At 39.3% G+C, this 20,948-nt stretch overlaps 1 protein-coding gene across 1 annotated transcript in view; it reads right to left on the bottom strand.

Moving 5' to 3' along the window:
- Positions 1–20,948, bottom strand: part of rbm20 (RNA binding motif protein 20) — a gene marked incomplete at its 5' end in the record, with an annotated part of 45,092 nt that extends 24,144 nt beyond the window's left edge. Inside the window, one exon of the mRNA XM_079219210.1 lies at positions 20,827–20,948. Within this exon, the coding sequence (XP_079075336.1) occupies positions 20,827–20,948 (122 nt within the window). The remainder of the gene's footprint in view (positions 1–20,826) is intronic.

Raw genomic sequence — 20,948 nt, 5'->3', positions numbered from 1 at the left:
GGACGTATTGCAGAAACACACCAACCTTGACAAGACAGGCAGCGGAGGTCCAAGCTACACCTCTGACACTCGACTCTGCACTGCTTGTCTGCAGCCTGACCTCTGTCTGAGTATGACGTGTAAGTCTCTACCCACTAACATGACGGCTGGCACATGCACATTAGCATAACATCACTTCTAGTGGTCTTCACGCTGCTCCCCTGTGTTTCTGACCACTGGACAGGCAGCAGGAGACGCATGTGATGAAAAGTCACAAGTGGTGTGTGTGTGTGTGTGTGTGTGTGTGTGTGTGTGTGTGTGTGTGTGTGTGTGTGTGTGTGTGTGTGTGTGTGTGTGTGTGTGTGTGAGGACGGGTGTAGACCACAGGAAAGTATTCACTGGAGGCGTTGCTGTGCAATCCTGAAGCTGCTGCTTCCACGGCGGAGGCAGTTTGGTCCACATAAAGATTAATGTGGAGTCGTCAGTCTGGCTCAAAGTAGTAGAAAACACTAACAGCAAAATTACTATTAATCTACCACATCCAATGTTTTGTATTAATACATGCAACATGTTAAATAAAATCCCTCTCTCAAAGCTGTTTGAATTGCGTTTTCTTTTAAGAACACCAAACAATATGCCACTAACAAATACAGGCCATTTTTTTAGTGAGGTAAAATGGTTTTGATGGACTCTTTCCTTTAATGTTTTCTGAGAGTGCCTGGTGATTGACAGACAAAGACAAAGAATATAATGTTCCGTCCACACTCATCTCAGTCACAGTGGATTTTGTAGCCCTGCAAAAATGTTTAATTGTACAAGTGATTCTTCTGTATTTTCAAAAAATTGATCCCCAGCTATTCCAAAAGTGAAATCCCCCAGATGAATTAATGTATCTATGTATACTGGCATTACTCGTCATAGGTTTGAACAACTACAATAACAAGTTAATGTGAAATTTTATTAACTTGAAAAAAAGGAAATGAGAGGTGTTATGTGAGCTACCACTTTACAAGTTAACAGACCTTCCTGTGTTTGTGAAATTACAAATAACATTTTTAAGTATCAAGAAGCTGCCCTCCATTTAACTGTGTGCAGAAGTTATTTTTCCTTTGAACATTTAACAAATCAAAAAATAATAAAAAGGATTGTTTCATATACTGGAAATTACTGGTACCAAAAAACTACAAAAAGGATATTTTATTAGCATTATTCTTAAAAGATTTACAGTAAAGTCGATCCATAAGCCAACAGTTGACTCTTCCATATAAATGACTACAAGATATTTATTATTCCAGTGTTCACATAAAAATTTGCCCTTCAACAGGTAAATTAGTAAAGGCTAAACATTTTAATTAATTTCCTTTTTTAAAATATAATTTCATAGAAGGGCTGTTTCACTTTTATGTTCTATCACACCTCAATTAAAGATTGCAAAAATAAGAATGCAATTTAATTTAATTAATTTCCGAATTCATCTTTTGTCTATTTGTTTATTTTACATCAAAGATACTTTATTAAGAATTACTCAGAATTGTTGCAGTCTCTTGCAGACAAAAACACAAAGTACACGGACAGAAATCCCATAAATCTAAATATCTTACAATAAAATACATGTAAACCAACAATGGTATAAATCATTTTTCATTACTGCCTCCATCCGTAGATTTTTAGCAACTGTAAATGAATACTTTACATAATCACACAAGCATTCAACTCTGAGGGAGGTATCTCCCTGACAGATTTACAGTCACTCCATCTGTTAGCGGCACACCCAGACGGCAAAGAGAGAACAAGCCGGTTTGTATCCTGTGCCAACAGCATACGTGCCATTCCATAATCTAAAGGGATATTACCTGAATATATTATTACTGTCATTATTATTATTTTATTGGCCACTAATGCAGTGAACTAATTCAAACATGGAGAAAAGAGTCGTGCTACATCAATAACTAATAAATAACAATAACAACATATGCTGCCATAATCCATAACCTTAATCCAGTGAGGTATTTTTTATGAGAACACAAGGTCTGTCCATATATATTATATTGATATATATATATACATTTATTATATATGTATTATAATTATGTTATATTTTCACAACAACATTTCAAGTTGAGACCAGTAAATTATCTCACTAGAGATCAGATCCAACAGTCACATTAAATACATTATAATGTATATTACTGCACAATGCATGATAATCCCACTGTTTTATCGTATGTATTTTAGTTATTTAGATTTAGATTGACTTGAACTTTTGGAGCTAAAATGGTTTGACATTATAGCGGTGTTGGAGTGTACAATGTTGTATTCTAAACTAAAAAAGGGAAACACTGGTGTTCATCTTAAACTTTGCAACTCCTTGTTGATTTCACTCATTTTTAATTTGTCTTCTTTTTGGTCTAATATGTTCTATTGTTTAGCAGGTCTGCTGTTTCCTGCCACTGTGTGGTAGGATACTACAGAGTGTATAATCATGGGAAGAGGGGGAAAAGCACACACACACATTCGGTGTCTTACGAAACACTTTTTCATGGCCCAGTAGGTGGTGCCACATATTGCTAAAACAGGCCTCTGGGAGGTCCGATGGTAATGCATCAGCCTGCCACAGGAGGGCGCTGTATATCATTTGATCAGCCGTTCCCACTCAGCCTGATAGAAAGGGAGTCAAGATGCTTTCATTTGCAGGCTGTGATTTACATACTGTGACTAATAATGTGATGCTACTTATGGGAACTCACCTTTGAAATGAAAGTGCCGAAGATATATTTTTGCCTATTCTTTATACATAATTTGAGTGCTCATTGAAGTGAACAAATGCATAGGCGAAAGAGAGAGTTATGCATACAATTACACATGAACTTCAGACTCAAGACACAAATCAAGTGGAGACCATGCGACCCTTATGCTTCCCGATATGGCGAAAACAGTTACTGACATTCCAAAGCCTTAATTTAACTTTTCAACAAATCAGACACATAGCCACCATCATGCCATGAGAGATGGTTTCATAGGGCGAGGTATGGCTGAGGACGCAGGGTCAGCTTGCCTTGCTCCGCATTTGGCACAGTTGCAAACGGGGGTGGTTCCTGATTTACGGCGCCTTAGCAATGGGTGAGGTATCCAGTCCACAGAGACATGGGGTCTGGCCACTCATGACCACCATCAGGGTGTCGCATCCACAGCGAGACATCACTTTGATTCATAGCGTGTTTCTCTGCTGATGCTTGTAAAATGGCCAGATTTATGGCCGGGATCAGTCACAGGGTTTTACGAAGTAGTATCAAAAGATAAACTTGAGTTTGTGAGGTGACTAGAATCGCATGTTCCCGGCCTAGGCCTATCGCTGTCAAATAAACCTTTAAGTTTACATGCCTGGCATAAGTCACGGACTGAGTCACACACACAACATGTTAGACCCAGAAACAGGAAAGTAAACCCTGAGAGAGCTGCGCTGGAAAAACGGTTTTCTCCATTTCCCTCTCACACACACATGGTAGCTGTAGGTGATCTTGTTTCAACCATTAGGAGAGCGTAACACAGGATATTGGGGTCACGGAGAAACATACATGTCAAAAGGCACCTTCTGACTTGACAGCTGCCGCTCGACTGTGAAACTTTAAAAGCATTCCAAAAAATAGGTCCCCTAGCAGGAAATCTGCAATTAGTTTTTAGAGCTCTGCTGACATACTGCCCACAAGAGGACTTTAGAGTGACACCTGTTTGGGGCATCTGCTAAGACGTAAAATATCCCTCTGAGCTTAATGACAAACCTCAGTCAAAGAAACTAAACTCAAGAAGAAAGTTCAGCGTAAAGAACACAATTCATATTTTTCTTGCCTGGACTAAACCGTGCTCAGTAAGCAGTTTTCTCAAATAAAACCGGCAAAGCTTTGAAATGTAAACAACACATTGCAACACCATCTCTTTTCTGACGTATCAGGTGTTCTGTGGTTAGTTTTTAACGCCCTGAAGTTACCTGGGATCCGCTGACATTGAGTGTCAAACCGGGTGCTGAGCGCTGGGGGCCAGGTGACTGTGTCGCCGGGCGGTTTTCTTGGACTTTGGACAGAATGACATCATAGAACCATCTGGCTTGTCAAAGCTGCTGCCGGCAAAGAGCAGGATGGCGACCGCACAGGCTGAAAGGAAAGCCTAAACCTACAGCAGCTATAGCTCCTGTCACAAGTTTGACAAAAGAACAGAGCCTTCATTTTCCCGTCACTCAAAAAGCTGAGGGCGCTGGAACTACATAAGAGGGATAAGTACAGGAAAAAAAGGTGAGCCAAATCAGGTGTAAAAAATAAGAAAGTTAGTGTTGTTTAAATTGGACTAGAGAAAGAAATATGTCCCAGGTAGTGATTTAAGCACAGGGAGCATCACAAGACTCAGAGGTGAAGTAATATGAGGAGTGGGGGAGGGATTGTATTGGCTTTGACAACTGAGTCTGACCAGCCATTTTTCATGCTGCACTGAAGTAGTTATTTATAGCTGCTGCCTGGGTGTAGACAGTAAAACATGGTTTAACTAGTTGCTGCTGAGATCCATAATTCTTCTTTATGAAATTCTACGGGTCCAAATATAAACATAAAATGGACCGTGACATTTTCGGCATGCTACTAATTCGTTCTATTCATGAGCATCTGTAGGGTACAGTAAGGGACACCTCACTGGAGTCTTCCCTGACAGTGGTCGGCAACATCGGAGCTATTTTGGTGTACAAGGTGACGTAGCAATGATTTCCACAACTCCTCCTTCGAACCTCCTCTCCTTCCTTTCATATCCCCCCTCTCTCTCCACTCTTACCTCACTCGCACTCTCCCCCATCTCTGTCCAAAGCAAGCATTGCATTTTACCATCTGTCACTGCCGCCATGCTTACAAATACCAATCAATCCCAGTTGTGACTTTCTAGCCAGTGGCCGTACAACTCCCTTCTCACCTCCCATCATTTTACTTCTTTTGTTTCTAAATACTTCATTGCCCTTGAGCAGTAATTAGGGTACAACCCTAGCGTAACCGGTGCTATTTGTATAATATTGTGCCTTCATAGAGAGTTAGAATTACATTCAACTCAAGCATATAGTACTGAAAGTAAACACACCGTCCACACCCTGCGGCACTGCGACAGGTGGTCAAACTTGATTGCCAAGGGGAGCCCTGTGGTTCAAGAGACTGTTCAGGAAACCTGAAAAAATCTCAAATAAAACCCCTTCATCAGCAATTACTGCATACTTTCCTGTTCACTTAATGTAATAAATACCAAATAAGAGTGCTTTCTTAAGCCTTAAAACAAAACATACAGTAAAACGTCTTTCAAAGTGATTTAAAAAAATGACCCCCCAACATCCATCCTATACATGGGAAATCCCATTATAGTATGTCCATGTGTATAAGTGTAAGCCCATTGGTACAACATGAGTTTCAGGGTGGCTCCACTCGTCCCTACAGTAATCTTTTTGTAGATGCAGGCATCACCGGCTGCTCAAATATTAGTGCAAATTACCCAAATAATAAAAAAGCAAGAGAACTCTGCAACTTTTCCAACAGCTGCTCGGCAGAACCCCCAAATTGACAAATACACCAAAAGGGGGGAAAAGAGAAAGTGCTCCAGCAAACCCCAGTGTAAGTGAGAAATCCTCCTCAAAGCTGGTGGACAGAATGGGTTGGCTATGCTATGGAGTGATGAGCAACCAGGGATTTCTCTGTGGAGCCTTGCCATTGAAATAACACACTCGTAAAATAAAAACAATTAGGACACTTTGAGTTTCATAATGTTATAGCTAAAAACAACGTATCAGGATCTAGCTTTCATTTCGTGCGGAGATCATTCTAAACTAAATTAAAAACTCATTATTTTGCACACAACATCTGAGACTGTGGAAACCGGAGCTGCCAGCTGTAGGGGCGAGGGTGTCAGATGTGAAGATAAATTACATGGTAAGATTTAACTTTGTTCAGAAAGTGATCTTTTGTATGGAAGGCATTCGCACGGCCTGTGCAGGACAATGCACTGAGCCAATCTGAGAGAGAGAGGTTTTATCTTCACTATCTGCAAGGGGGAAACAGGCAAATCACACACTGCAGGGAGGCAGGAACATTAGCGCCACGCTATCTTCACATGGATGAGACTTTGACAGCTGTATCTGAGCTGTCCCAGACCAGCACCCATACACATGAGCACTGTTTTATTTATTTTGCCTGCAGTGCACACTCTGACTCTCCAGATTTGATCTAAAACAGATTGTGTTACTCAGAGGAAAAGTGGAAGGGAGAGAACAGATTGATATCAGCAGCGCAATTACAGCTAATTACTTAATAACTATCTCAAAGGGAAGGTCAGCAGCCAGGCACCTGAGCCCTCCCACCTCCCTGAGGTGCACTTGATCACTTGGGGGAGGAATCGGTCTTCAATATGGGTTTTGACCTTGTGCTGACAAACAGACGTCTTCTAAGCCACTTCCCTCACCACACTGGGTATTTTAGGTGGCCCATCAGCGTGCCCGATTCCTAATCTGTCAGGCTCAAACTGCCAGGCATGACAGCATAATTTTCTCTTTCTGTCCGTGTATGCATCTACACCCCTCTCTCACCATCTCTCTCCCTTTTTTAAGTGTTTCCGCCGTCCCACTTTCTTCTCCTCTTTAGCCACGTCTCCCCAGATAACACACACACACAAACAAACACACACACACACACACACACACACACACACACACATTCATCCGACATTCCCTGATAGTGGTACTGTTGAGGCTGATAGCAGAGGCCAGGAATAGATTTTCTACCTCGAGCCGGCACCGAGAGTTGATGTCGGAAATGGAAATTGAGAATGCAAAGTTGTCTTTAAGATATAAAGGAGTAATCTCATTAACCTCTTCAACTCCCTGAGGACGCCCTTGTTCGCGGCCCCCTCCCCTAGTTTTAGTTTGCCCATGCGCTCTACGCCATGAAACATGAACATATTTGTTATTCAGGATGCCATCGTATGGCCTTGTCTTTGCAAAAATGGCTCTATTTAGCACAAACGCAACCTAAACACACACAACAATGTGGCAATGACTGCTGTAAGTCAGGTATTGCAGCCTTTTGGCAAAAGTTAGAGTATTATAAATGGATAACACCTGACCTTAGTGGATCCCAGAGTTAGCCGCCTCAGAAAAGGTAACATCTTTACTATAATTAATATTTATAATGTAATAATATTTCTCTAAAGCCATCAATAAAATGCGGTCATGACTGATGATGTGTGTGTCTGTATTAAAAAAAAATTGTAATGTTTACAAGTCAGGAGAGCCAGGAGCGCCATGTGCTGAGAACTTGGATGTATTCAAGACGGTAATATCGATAAGGGTTAGGTTCAGGGTTTGAGAGGAGATTTCAATCTTTCAAATGACGTATTAATAGAAGCAGATGGAGTCGTGGCCATAACATATACTGTTTAATTATGTTGATATGCTACATTATACTATTCATTAGTGTAAATCAGGTTGGTTGGTTAGACAAACGCTATCATACTAGCGTGACACCAACTAATTCCTAAAAATACAAAAATTCAATGTTCCTGTTTTTATTATTATTGTTAGAGTTTGCCAAAGTTCATAAGTCTCAAATATGATAGTTTGTCAATACTTCTCTTGTCAAGTTAGATGACTATAGAGAGGCTGAACGTATGACCAGGTCCATCCGACTTGCTTAAAGAGAGAAAAAGAACAATGTCACAGACTGAAAGACTCACGAGCTGAACAACAGTGATGGGTCAAGTGTAATGAATAAACAAGTTGGATTATTTTGCTTTTACTCACTCATTTTCCATTAACCTACATGTCTAATGAACTAAGAACAATTATAACATTGAAGCTAAAGTGCTCATGCAATTTCAATAATAATCCCTTTGCCCAAAAAAAACCCAACTAAATATGTTTTACTTTGAGCTTCAAACTTGTTACATGAACACAAATGATGATGCAAAACCTGTCCTAGTTTCCAAAGTAGCTGTTTTCGTGTTATATAAGGTTTGTGCTCACTCACTCCAGACCCACACACTTTTAGATGACTCACCACTACACCCAAAATATATCAACATGTGCCCCCCTGCAGCTCCACACTTTGAGACACTCAAAGGCACTTGAATTGAAGAGAAAGTTGGGCTTCATCACAGATCAGACTCTTGCAAGTGACAGAGAACGGCAGACTGAAGGTAGACACATGCTTTTACAAGGAGGCACATGTGCTTTCCTGATTACTGACCAACTGTGCGTTAATGCGCGTTTTATTAATTGTATTGCACTGTACATAAACACATCCTCTAATTTCCATTTCCTGTATATTTAAAATATATATATATTTCTTTGATGTAAAGGCAGTCAATGAAACGACATTAGAAAAGCTGCTCAGCTCTGTTAGAGGGTGTATTGTGATACTATTTTTTTCTTTTTTGCTTGGAAAATATATTCATCAACGACTGGCATTTATTTAGTTACTATTATGGCACAGAGAGTTTGGCATGGTGCCATGGTTTTTGATTACGGGCAAGATGATACAAAGTGGGTTTGGTGACAGATTGAGTGGTTCTCACCGGTGGCAATGTGGTATCATGTGAGCCTCTTTTCCTATTGCCATCCTGCTCAGCCCATTTAAATCTAATCCCTGAATGTAACTCTGTTCCAGAGTTCTGTGGGATCCCACTGGTGTAAAATCTGCGGCTAAAGTGTGAAATAGCTTCAGGAAAGAGTGGTTAGGTTAATGGGTAACTGTAGCTGCAGTGCTCCTTATTGCAAAGGTTGCACCAGATCCAGGAAACACAAATTGCTCCATAATACTGTCCTCTCCCCCGAGCAACTAATGGACACTGGAGACAACATCGTCAATATTTTACCAACAGAAACAACTACACAAGTCAAATGCACCCTTACTTATTTATACAGCTGATAAGAGCCAAACAAGGTTACCCCATGGCAAGAAAGGGGTGTTCCTTAATTTGTTGTACTTTATGACCTCTAGGGTACTTTATCATAAAGGAATATATATATATATATATATATATATATATATATATATATATATATATATATATATATATATATATATATATATATATATATCAAAACAGTGGGATGCAATAATTATAAACCTTGATTGCGAAAGACGTAACATTAACTTTCCTAAAATATACTCGAAATATCGCAACCTTATTTGTATGATTCTGATCGTTGTCCTGCTGGATTGATTGATGGAAACCAGAAGTCATTCATTCCAATAGAGGGAGTATGACAGTAATGCTGAAACTGGGGGCTAAAACAGGGCAATGCGTGCTCACGGCTCATCTCATATGTATGTGAATACTCACAAACATCCTTAAAGTTGAAGTCAGTTACGTGAACCTCCAACATCACTGTTTCATTTCAAACATAATGCGTATTTACAAATAATATAATTGTATCACATGCCTCAATTATTTCTGACTGGACTGAAAGTAAAGAACATTCATTTAAAAAGAAAAAAAGAAATTCCGACATCTCTAATTTATCGACCATGCCATATGGTAGCAACAACCTCCATTTATCTGGACTAAGGGCCATTAGGGGCATTAAGGTGTTGGGGATATAGCATGTCTGATCATTTATACACTTCCCACCTGGTTCCTTACAGACAGCATTTCTGAATGTGCCAGACAGAGCGCAGTCTTAACCATCTTACTGACTCGGTCCAGCATTCCCTTTCGTCTAAGAAGGGGGAAAACAAATGACCAAACGGGTCAAGAGGCAACATGAGCCAACGCTATTACATGTCACACTGTATTTCAATACCGCCACAAATCAGCAGGCTTCTTCAAGCTGCCACACATGGTCAAAAAAAACACATTGAAGTGTGAACAGGGAAACGCTTTCATCGGTTACATGTTTACGAGAGTGTGTGAAAACACACAGGCAACTAATTAGATTGAGTTAGACTAATGGTGGTAATAGTTATGGAAAACAACATCTATGTCCTTGTGAGATACCGCTGACCCCGGACCCATAAATCTGGATCTGTAAGACAAGCGACACACATAAAAGCTAGTTTTAGAACCAGCACATGTTGCTTTACTGCCCGAAGAACAAACACATCAGCTTGGTCATTCTTAAGCGCTTTAGGCACACAAGATGTACAAATAAAACAAAGAAATTCAATAATCACACATGGTCTGGAACCACTATACTGATATACTATTTTTATGAAATACTTTCATACCTACTTCTAGAAATCCAAGACTTTACTGTGTCCAATGCTGCAGTCTTGTATTGCGTTAGGATGAGAAATGCACAACGGGACACTGCCAGACAATATGCCCAACGTACCGCACACAAGGCAATGTGTGTGTTGACGGTAAATTTACCCAACAACTAGAGTTCAGCAATGCAAGCGTTTACAACTAACACTTCTTGCTACTAAAGTCTAGTCTGACCCTGAACTCCTCCAGGCCAAAAACTGTTATATTTACAAGGACATGTGTCCATATAACATTGTTGAAAAACCCTAATTTTAATGGAAGAAAATGACGGGTGTCAAATTGGTTGAGATAACATGTCATAACACTGTTAAATACGCCAAGGTTTTCCTATTACAGCCATGTGATAGTGGATCAACTCGATAATGAAGATATGGCTCGGTGACCTTTAAGAAGTTGCCAACGTGCTGGTAATAAAACTGCTAACCCTGTGGCCAGATTATACTACCACCGTCAAATACCAATGTTTTATCACCTTCACCCTTGGGCCACATATTCCCTCGACTTAAAGACCAGCCGACCACAAACAGATGACTTGCTCACCTTAAGCCAAAAAAGAATTCCCCCCTGTGGTACTGGTAGGTGTGTATCGTTGTATCTATAAAGGTGCAAGTCAGTGTGAAAGGGAGGCAAAAAACAATAGGTCCAAGTTCTTAGCATAGAGAACATCACACTGCTGCCACATCAAACCTCTTAGCGCTTGACAAAGTTACGACTAGGCTTGACATCATATTAACCATTTGATACAGCGAAAGCCTTGGCCAGCTGACCTTTTCCCTGAGGCAAGATAATTCAAAGCTTTGTGGCCTAACAAACACATCAACATCTCCCTGGTCTAAAGCACTGCCACTCCCTCCCTATTGACGTCAGAATGCATGAATCATATTCCACTAAGTGATCATTTATCTGGCGATTATGAATAATTATAGGGCGGTAATTAACACCCCGTGCCTTCCTTCTGCCTGCCTGTTATTCCCTCTCTTTCAGGGCTGAGAGGCTGAGCCCGGCATCTCTGCTATTAGGGACCTATACATAGCCAGCCCTGCTGATGGGGGCCACCTGACAGTGGTAGACTTCAAGCTCTAATTCAACACAATCACAAACAGTCTAGCTCTTTTGATTTATGTAACCAACTAATCAAAATCCTAAACACAAACTTAGAGTAAATCCTCCACTAATATCAGACTGTATCTACGTCATGTGTCTTCTATATTGTTTTTGTTGTCCGCCTGCCTCCAATCCTGCCGTAACTTCTTGAGCACAGAGAAGGGATTGTGTTTACAGAGATTATCACCACGCAGTAGTACAAATTCATTGTTAGTACTACTTTGAGCCAGGTTTGTTTACAATGCGTTGCCTCTCCAACCACAGGCTCCCACAGACAAACACATGGATGCACATGCATCCATAACACCATCACAATTTAACACACCGACAAACAAAATGCGTGGTCTTCAGTATAATTTGTCATGTGCTAGTGGATAACGGGTTCATGCCTTTGATATTTTTGTTTATATAAACACTCAACATTATTACTTTTGCTCCATATATAATACAAATATGGGAAATACGCCATTCACTCCCCTGCTCCGTTAATGTCAATGCAGCTCACCTGCAGAGGAGCTTCCCCACATGACGCTAACTAAGCCTACATTATAATACACAATGTCCATGATCTCACAGTGGCAGGTCGTGTTTTGGCGTATATATCAGGAACAAATCATCAACTTCCAGTCCGAACCAACCCACCTGGTCATTAAGCAAACCAATACGTTCTCAGGCCGCGTTCAGACCTGAAGTGGACAGCTCAAAGTGTGTTTCAGTTCACACCTGGCCTTTGAATGAATCTCGAGTAACCACCTGAGATTGGACCTCACTCCGCTCTATATTCAAATAAACACACATCATTTCCATTTGCAAAGACCAAACATGTTATTGTTTTTAAACCACTCTGTGTTTTAAATCATTTGAATTGACTTACTTGTGCTAAGCAAATAAAGCCGTTATCTAGCTTTAGACTGAGAAAAGAATTATACATATATTCATAGGGCTGCTCAAAGGCTGTGTGTGTGTGTGTGTGTGTGTGTGTGTGTGTGTGTGTGTGTGTATGTGTGTGTGTGTGTGTGTGTGTGTGTGTGTGTGTGTGTGTGTGTGTGTGTGCTGCACCTGTGTGCGGCAGAGGAAGTGTAAATTTGATGTCCCGTGTTCTGGCCCTGTCACTGTGTGGACAAAAGCAAAATGCCTTTGGGGTGAGCACACGTGCTACAATCTCCCCTGGCCTCAGCTGTTGGTGGCAGCCTAACAGAGCACAGCGGCTGCGTTAAAACAGGGGGCGGGTAAACGTGTCAGTTAGAAAACCCCACTCTCTTCCTGTTAAACCCGTGCTTTCAATACATTCTCCAAAAGCTTTTACCATCACATTATATATTTCAATATAACAATAGAGCTGAGAATAAGGACATCATACAAAAATCGAAATTCTAGTTTATTTGGTGATTCTGCAGCAAATTATTTTTATTTGTTAATGATTTTTTTCACTAAAGCATACATTATACCTTCACATCTATGTAGCTACGAGGGTTCATGGCGGTCAAAAGGTGTGACATTTTATCATTTGCAGTTGCCCACATGCCCCGTGTGGACTGAATTTGTGACCACGCTGACTGTACCGACAAGTCCGCCAGCTGTTGAGCACGTCTGTGTGCAGACAACTTCTCTCTGCTTGAAACCTCTCTCTAGCTCTGCATGGCGAGACCCCAGGCTCAAACAGTGGGTTGCTCTTGGGTCCTTCACTGCATTCGTTAACACTGCTCCCTCAGCTCAGCAAGGTCACCTTTGTTTTTGTTGTAAAACAATAATTTAAAAAAAGTACATTTTGGTCATTTTGGTCACTCAGCTAAGCTGTGAAGCAGCTCCTTAATGGAAAGTGATAACAATGTCAGTATGGACTTGTTCACAGTGTCTGAAGTGTCAAAGAAGTGACTCTGTATGTGCCATGCAAAGTAGCCACAGCATTTAATCCTCTCTTTACTATCTCTTGAACAAATGCCCAAAACATCTGATTGACAACGAGTAGCAAAGGCCTCCTTTTTATGTTAGCCTTGTCAGACGAAAATAGTGCAGCAGCGGCAGTATTGACAGGTGCTAAAACAGTGTCTGACTCATTTATGATGACTCATAGACCCTAACATGGGAATTAATCATTCGGAATTCAAGCAAAGTGCCCACGTACCACCGTCTACCTGCACAACTGCATTCTTTTTTTTATCCCCCTTGCAAATAAACATGAAATAAAAGAAGCAAGACGAGGAGCTTCCTGCTGAAGAATGATATAAACTATATCAATCGGAGAACTTCATGTACACACCTTGGACTCAGTTTTGATTTCAGGTACAGAACAATATTCTTATATTCATTCAAAAAAGGATACGTCAAGAATAGAGAGTGACATTCTGACTTTGTCATAGCTCTCACTGGCGCGGCATTCACAACTCCACTATTTTAACTATTTAGTTGATGTTATCCCAGGAGCAGCACAGCAGAGCTCTTTGCTTGACAGAATAGGAATGAACGATCTAAAAAATTAAAGAAAGCTAAGACCTTGCTTTAATCACGTATTCTTGACAGATAGCATACCCAAACCAGTTTATGTGGCTTTGCTCCGATGATTATTGATTATTTATGAGATCATGGGTTGATCAAAAATGGACTGTAAGTATAGTATAACACATTATCAAATTACATTGTAAATTCCAAATATATTTTGTCTCGATATTTAATTTCATATTTTGTTTAAAGCATGGCTCCCGTCATCCACTTCCTGGTTCTGGTTATCTGTCCGGTTTCAACGAAGAATTGAAAATCCAACGTATCGAAGAGACAACGGCCGCATGAGCAGCAGTAGCCTCTTACTGTCATACTCCCTCTATTGGAATGAATGACTTCTGGTTTCCATTAATCAAACAATGCGTGACGTTGTGGATGCGGCATGAGGAACATCTAGGCCATATGGTTTGGATGTGTGTCATTTCTAATATCTTTTGCTTCTGAACTTAGTTGTATTAGAGCCCAAGGCTGTGCAATGATTAATGCACAACAATATGGGATCATCTAATGTCTACAAGAATGGAAGTGATGTAATTTTCCCTCTTATCTCCTCACAAGGCAGCCAGTTAAAAATGATATACTAGAATGACGAGGTTGTGTTACTCTCATCTGTGCCGTCATTATGTCCTTTTGGATGTGTAGAATGCACTGAATCTTCTTATCATATAATTTAATGCACATTGAAAAACATTCACACACCAAACCTATATAACTATGCAAAGCACAAAAAAGCACAGGGGTCTTGCAGCCTGCACTTAATATTTCCTAATGTGGGAGTGCACCTCATTCGCTTCATATGAACAACCCTTTAAATTTAGATCTGCTTACACCGAGACCTTTAAACTCTGCCAGCTCATATATTTAAGCATTAAGGACTGGGAAGGTGAGGAAGAGCTGGTCCCTCAGGACTTGGTTGATTGTGTCCAGTATAGTTTGAGCTGAGGTCAATTCCTGCTTGTAAAAGAGTAAAAGAGGATGTGTTTACAGTTTATTCACCATGTGAAAAGTAACACACCAGCACTGACACATTATTTCAGTGCAATAAAGTAAAAGTTACTATGGAAAGATATTGAAGCTATTTGCTTTTGGAGCCCTGTACGAACACAACTGTAACAATCTAAATATGGTAACTGTCTCTCTTTATAAACCTGCTAATTCTGGATTAACTGGTTTATCCCTCTCAATCCTGTTCAAGGTAAGCGCAAATCTCGTTGTTAAATATATCCAGATGGAAATATTTGACAACAGTCTTTCCTCATTGCTATCTTTTAATGTTGATACAGTGTATGAAGACATTTAAGCCTCTTTAACTCTGTCCACTCCCATTGTTCCAAATAGTTAGCCCTGCTAAGTCGACCAACTCAACGCCTGTAAACCCTTCTCCACAAGGACATCATAATACGAGGTGCTGCAGGATGAGAACCAAAGACACAAATCTACCGCATTGGTGGGTATTTGGTGACGTTTAAGGAGGAAATCTTACATCACAAGGTTGTACAATTCATGTTAGAAAGCCAAATGACAAATTAATGTCACAAACCATTAAACAAAATTAATACTACAAACCAATCAAGTGTTTCCTAATAAATTACCTCGACTGTGGTGGCCCGTCAAAAGTATTAGCATCAAAATATATTTAAAGTACCAAAAGCAAAAGTATACTAATTATTTCAATTAATATATATATATATATATATATATATATATATATATATATATATATATATATATATAGTTATATATATAGTTATAGTTATAGTTATTTAAAACTTAAAATTTCCCTCTGAGATATTGTGAAGTGAGTAAATGTAATTAGTTGCATCCCACTACTGCTTCAACAATAGCACAAAAGTTCAGCTCTAGCCAATTATTTTATTTTTTTTCTCTCAAAGGGAACAAGATTGATGAATTTAATTTAAAAATGTACAACAATAAAATATACTGGGAAGCAGGCCCTTGGAAATCCTGTGGGAAACACTGCAATCTACGCTTCACCCAGTGACAGCATCTGTATAGCTACAGCAGCCTAGATATCTATTTAAATATCAACCTTCTCTTGTATGTTCTCTCACCATTGGAGCTGTCTCCACAAATCCTGGGTATAATGGTGTTTTAAAAACCCCCAGATAATTTACAGTCTGGATGATTATTAAGTCTATGCATTTAATAGTTTGGAATCGTGGTACGGAACAATAGAAAATTAGAAGCATAACCCTCATCAATGTACAGCTAAAAGCGTGTTAGAGAGCTGAATTTTAAGTTTTTGTTCCGTCACTTTGAATTGTGCACAGTAGGTGAATAAACCTGCCACTAGCACTTCATTTGAAGAAATAAGATCAGTTTACGCTGTCAAAGTCGGAGGTATTGGTACATTCTTCTTCTTGTGATTTTGCTGATATCATGGGAGTTTTTTACAGAACAATCTTCTGCTGATTTACTGATGTGATTACAGGATGCCATGACAGAAGATGCCAACATGGCCCTGGTTACTACGAGGCCTCAGAGGCCCCAGAGGCCCCAGCCCGGTGCCATGCAACTGTCAGCCATTTAACATCAAGATTAGCCACAGTTGCTGCCACGTGTCAACACAGCAATGAACACATGCTTAAGGTGGTGGGGGAAGGCTACAGGAGGTGAGACAATAAATATTAATCCTTTATGCAAAAGGAGAAAAAAAACTCTTGTCACCTCCAAGTGAGACCGGGGTATAACTAATCTATGCCTCCTGTATCTGTACTGAAAAGACTTGTTGCTGATGAGGAGATACCATCCTCCCAGTCTCTGGGAGGATTTTATGCTCATTTCACAAACATCCTTTAAATTTCTAAACCATTTTGTCGGAAGAAATAGACAAATGAATACATTGCAAATTAATACAGATAGTAAATTCTAAACACAACTGTTGCGTCCTTCTCTGAAACAACTAAATAAAATAGTGACTGCGATTCTTTTGCTTAGCCTTGTTCAAACTATTTCCACAGATTTCAAAGAGACCCACAATGTCACAGGGCTGTAAAGCCAGCTCCTTCATAAAGGGCCACATCTAAGTCCAGACAAAGCATTTGGGCAGAGCCATGAGGCGCAGGAAAGCCCTACCGGATTAGCTCTTGTTAATGACCTTTGGTGGGCTCGGGACTTTAACTCTCACTTCTCCAGTCAGGTTGAATTAGCGATGGAAATGTGTCAAAATATTTAGAAATATTTAACCGCATACGCAGTGAGATAGACAGATGGGCAGATGGATAGATCTAAATCAAATACAGAAAAAAAACACACTCCTGCTCTAGGCAGCAGGAAATCCTATTTCATGATAACAAATCTAGAAGATATAAGATTCAACTAACAAATATGATTAGCGTAAGAGTGTATAAAATGATTGCATACAAGGAATAGCTTGTTTCCATGAACTGTTTCCCAAAACAATATTTGTTTTCAATCAGCATGGTTAAAGAAAATAAATCCAGGGGGTGGGGTGAATAATTACTCAAGCATTACTTATCTCTTCTAATGCTGTTGTACTTGGCATAAGTGATAGAAGTGAAATTAAATAATTAGCCGTTTTAACAATTAGCAATAAAACGAAAAGGCAAGACAGCATCTAAAGGATTTATTGTATAGTGCTACACAGCAAAAGGTTCCCTTTACAATCCTAAGTGTCAGACCGGCAATAGAACAACATTTGGTGCCTCCAGGTTATTTCATTAAATAGCTGCGGCTCCACAGTTCAAGAAAAAACAACTCAACCCCACAAACACAAAGCATGAAACCTCAATGAAGCTGAATAAATCACAGAAAAGCACAACTTAGTAGGATTTACCTTTCCTGGGGCATTTTCACACGTCAGTGTGCTGATGAAGCTCTTCAGGGACTGGGTCAAATTTGCTCAGACAACTTTCTCTTCTGTAACATGCTGCCAGAGTGATATAGAGCCGGCAGGTGGGAAAGAGCGGTAAGATGAGGAAAGTGAAAAAGAGAAAAGAGTGAAGCTCATGTGAAATAAGTGACACAATATATGTCAACCATGCTGCACTAATCTCTTTGACTAAAATTTGTTGAAGTGCAATCCATCACAGGATTCATCCCCAAACCAAAAGAAAATCTTTACTCTCACCATTTTTTTCAGTCCCATCATCATGTCATTTATCTCTGACTAGTTTCAAGACCTCGCTTGCCCGACTCTACAATACAGAGCTTCATTTTGTCCAGTTTTAAACAGTGGTTCATGTTCTCAGTCACAGAAAATCAGCAAAGTGTATACAGATATGCTAAAGCAATGAACAGTGTGTATACATGTATATAGATTGTCTTTTTAAATCAAAATGAGTTCAACATGTTCGGACTATAGGAGCAGTTGTGCCTAAAAGGGACTACCTCTTAGTCCTGATGCAACAAATTGTTTTTCTTATATTCTACTTTGTACAATGGATTAGTGTATAGTAATTGTATTTAAACTATATATGTACAGAAATGACTGTAACGGAAAACGGCAGAACCGAAGTACTAAGACCAAGGTTTTATCCTGTAACATTATCGCCGCAAAGACACTGACAGGTGCTGAGACGGAAACCAATTACATCAAAACTCCGACTCAAACGGAACAAACAACACGGTGCTTGTTATTCACTATGAAGGCGACGAAAGAAAACTGTAAGAATGAGGGTGAAAAAAAGAAAGAAAGCGGACTGCCATTGGACTGTTTTATGTTCGATGCAACTGCTCCCTCTGGGCATAGTGGATTAGGCTTAATCTGTTGCTTTTGTTATTTCTGAATTTGACTTGCTATGATCCTGCTGTTTGACTAGTTCTATTATAATTACACTTATATGTTAATTTGGCTTGGTTGTTTTTTTGTTAGTTATTTTGTAATTAACTTTTTCCACCGAGAGCGATTGCACCCCTGATTGTCCAAGGTGGTGCCTCATTCATTGAGTCTCTAGACCAGTGTTTGTCCCTCAAAATACAACATTAATTTCATATGTATTGTTTACTGTACATTACTGTTACATGGGCATACAAATATTGGGCTATATAAATAAACTTGACTTGATTAGATAGTGCGGAAAAAAACACATGTATAGGCCTAGTATATTTTTTACCGGAGGGTAATTAAATGCTGTGCTCTCTTGCTTGGCGCTGCATTAGGGATCTATTATTTTTTTGGCATATTTCAATCTTTAATTATATTAACATAAACATACCCATTATACATGGCTTTGAGCAGTTGCGTATTTAAAGACCTTCAAACAGAAATATTTCACAGAAGGAATGTGATTGGCTAACATAAAATCTTGAAAAACTATGCTGGATATCCGGTGTGGCAGTACATCCTTAATTAGTTGATGATCTAAAATAAGCAGCAGACTGAAAATCCATGTACGGACTGCTGAACCCTTTTACTTTGTCCCTAACACGTAATCTAATTAAATGTTGCCACAAAAACACATACACAGACTATACACACTCAGTATTTGCCCCTCTTCATTATCACTCCTGGGTCTATGACACGTTTGACCAATAAAGTCAACTTCCAGTAGACGAAGAAGCATAATAAACAACACATCGAGGCTTATTGAATATCAGATTTCAAGACAGTGTCGTCCCAAACAGTCTGAAATCTGATATTCAATATTTAAGGCAAATAGCATGCTTGTCCCATCACTGTTTTTGCTGTAGGTAACAATATTAATGTATAAAGACAGGAAAGAACCATTCAGTCCTCATTTAATACAAAATGCTGCAAAGCACATTTCTGTTGGATTGCAGTTTAGTTGTGAGAAATGTAAACTGTCTTGTAACCTCACCCAGTGCTGAGATGCAGCTATGCAGCGGAGCAAACAGACTGAATGTTAGGCTTTGACAGGTTTTCCCAATGTGAGGCCGGACTTTAATTACTTCACCAGATGCATTTTTACGTTGAGATTTCCCAATTACAAATTAAAACATTTTCAATAAAAGTAGGCAAATCTTGTAGAAAAGGTTTGGTATGTTTTGTAGGTCAAAATAAAACAGATTGTATACAATAATTTCTATTTATCTAACAGTAAATATATGTGTATTGATAACCACATTCACTTAAAAAGGTTTCCTGAGTTAAACTAAGCTATAGAGATTCAATTATGTACATTACTATTTTGAGAAAATAAAATGTTTTCCTCTGCAGCTACAGATGCCAATTTTAAGATGAATGACATAGCAGCAAATAGTTCAGTTAATAATATGACACATAAATGAAACCTTTTTAAATCCTCATGTGATAAAGGTTAAAAGAAATGTGTGCTTGTAACACGTTTGTATTCATATGGCTTTAAATGAAAAGTCACAGTAATTATATTTTATATATATTTTTTCTTTTTTGAATAATTTGATTTTATACGATTTGATTTAATACAATTTAAATTAATACGATTCGATTCAGTGGCTAATAAAGTTAAACATGTGAGTTGTTTACTGAGAATTTAAAGCCAATTAATATTTGATGGGTGTGCACAAAAACAAGTCAGACATTTTAGGTACTTAAGAGGAAGAAAATGCACTAACAATGCTTGTTAGTTGCAAGGATGTATATGCATATTAGTGTATTATACAAATTACTGCAATAATTGTCTTGCAACTTTAAAGAGGAGTACTCAGTCTTTACTTATACACAAATATCTGTATGTTCATATGAAATATCCAAATACTCAGTTTTGAGACTTACTGCAGATAATCGCTTTATTGCCATATAATTCAGACCAGATGCACTGCAGGAGATTTCACGCAGGAGGACATTCCGATACACTTCATCTTCCAGAAATACTTCCCATCACCACAGCGACTTTTTTAAGTTCCAGTGAAATTCTGAACGCCATCACCCAAATTCCAGTGGAAGAAATACATTTTTCATACAGCCACGTGAGCACCAGGCATGAGCCTTTCCTGTATACCGTACACCTTCAGATTTTGTGGCGTACATTACTTTTTTCTTACCTCTGCAGGAGTTCACTTGTTGTCTCGGGGCAGTATCCGCCACTTTGTCCTTTTCCCAGCATTTTTGTATGGCCTCTCTTGACACTCTCAGTGCTACTTGTCCGGTCCCAAGCTTGCTGCAT

Source organism: Taurulus bubalis (assembly GCF_910589615.1).
Source record: "Taurulus bubalis genome assembly, chromosome: 6".
Taxonomy (NCBI): domain Eukaryota; kingdom Metazoa; phylum Chordata; class Actinopteri; order Perciformes; family Cottidae; genus Taurulus; species Taurulus bubalis.
The sequence above is the reverse complement of the archived record's forward strand: the minus strand, read 5'-3'. Positions and strand labels throughout refer to the sequence as shown.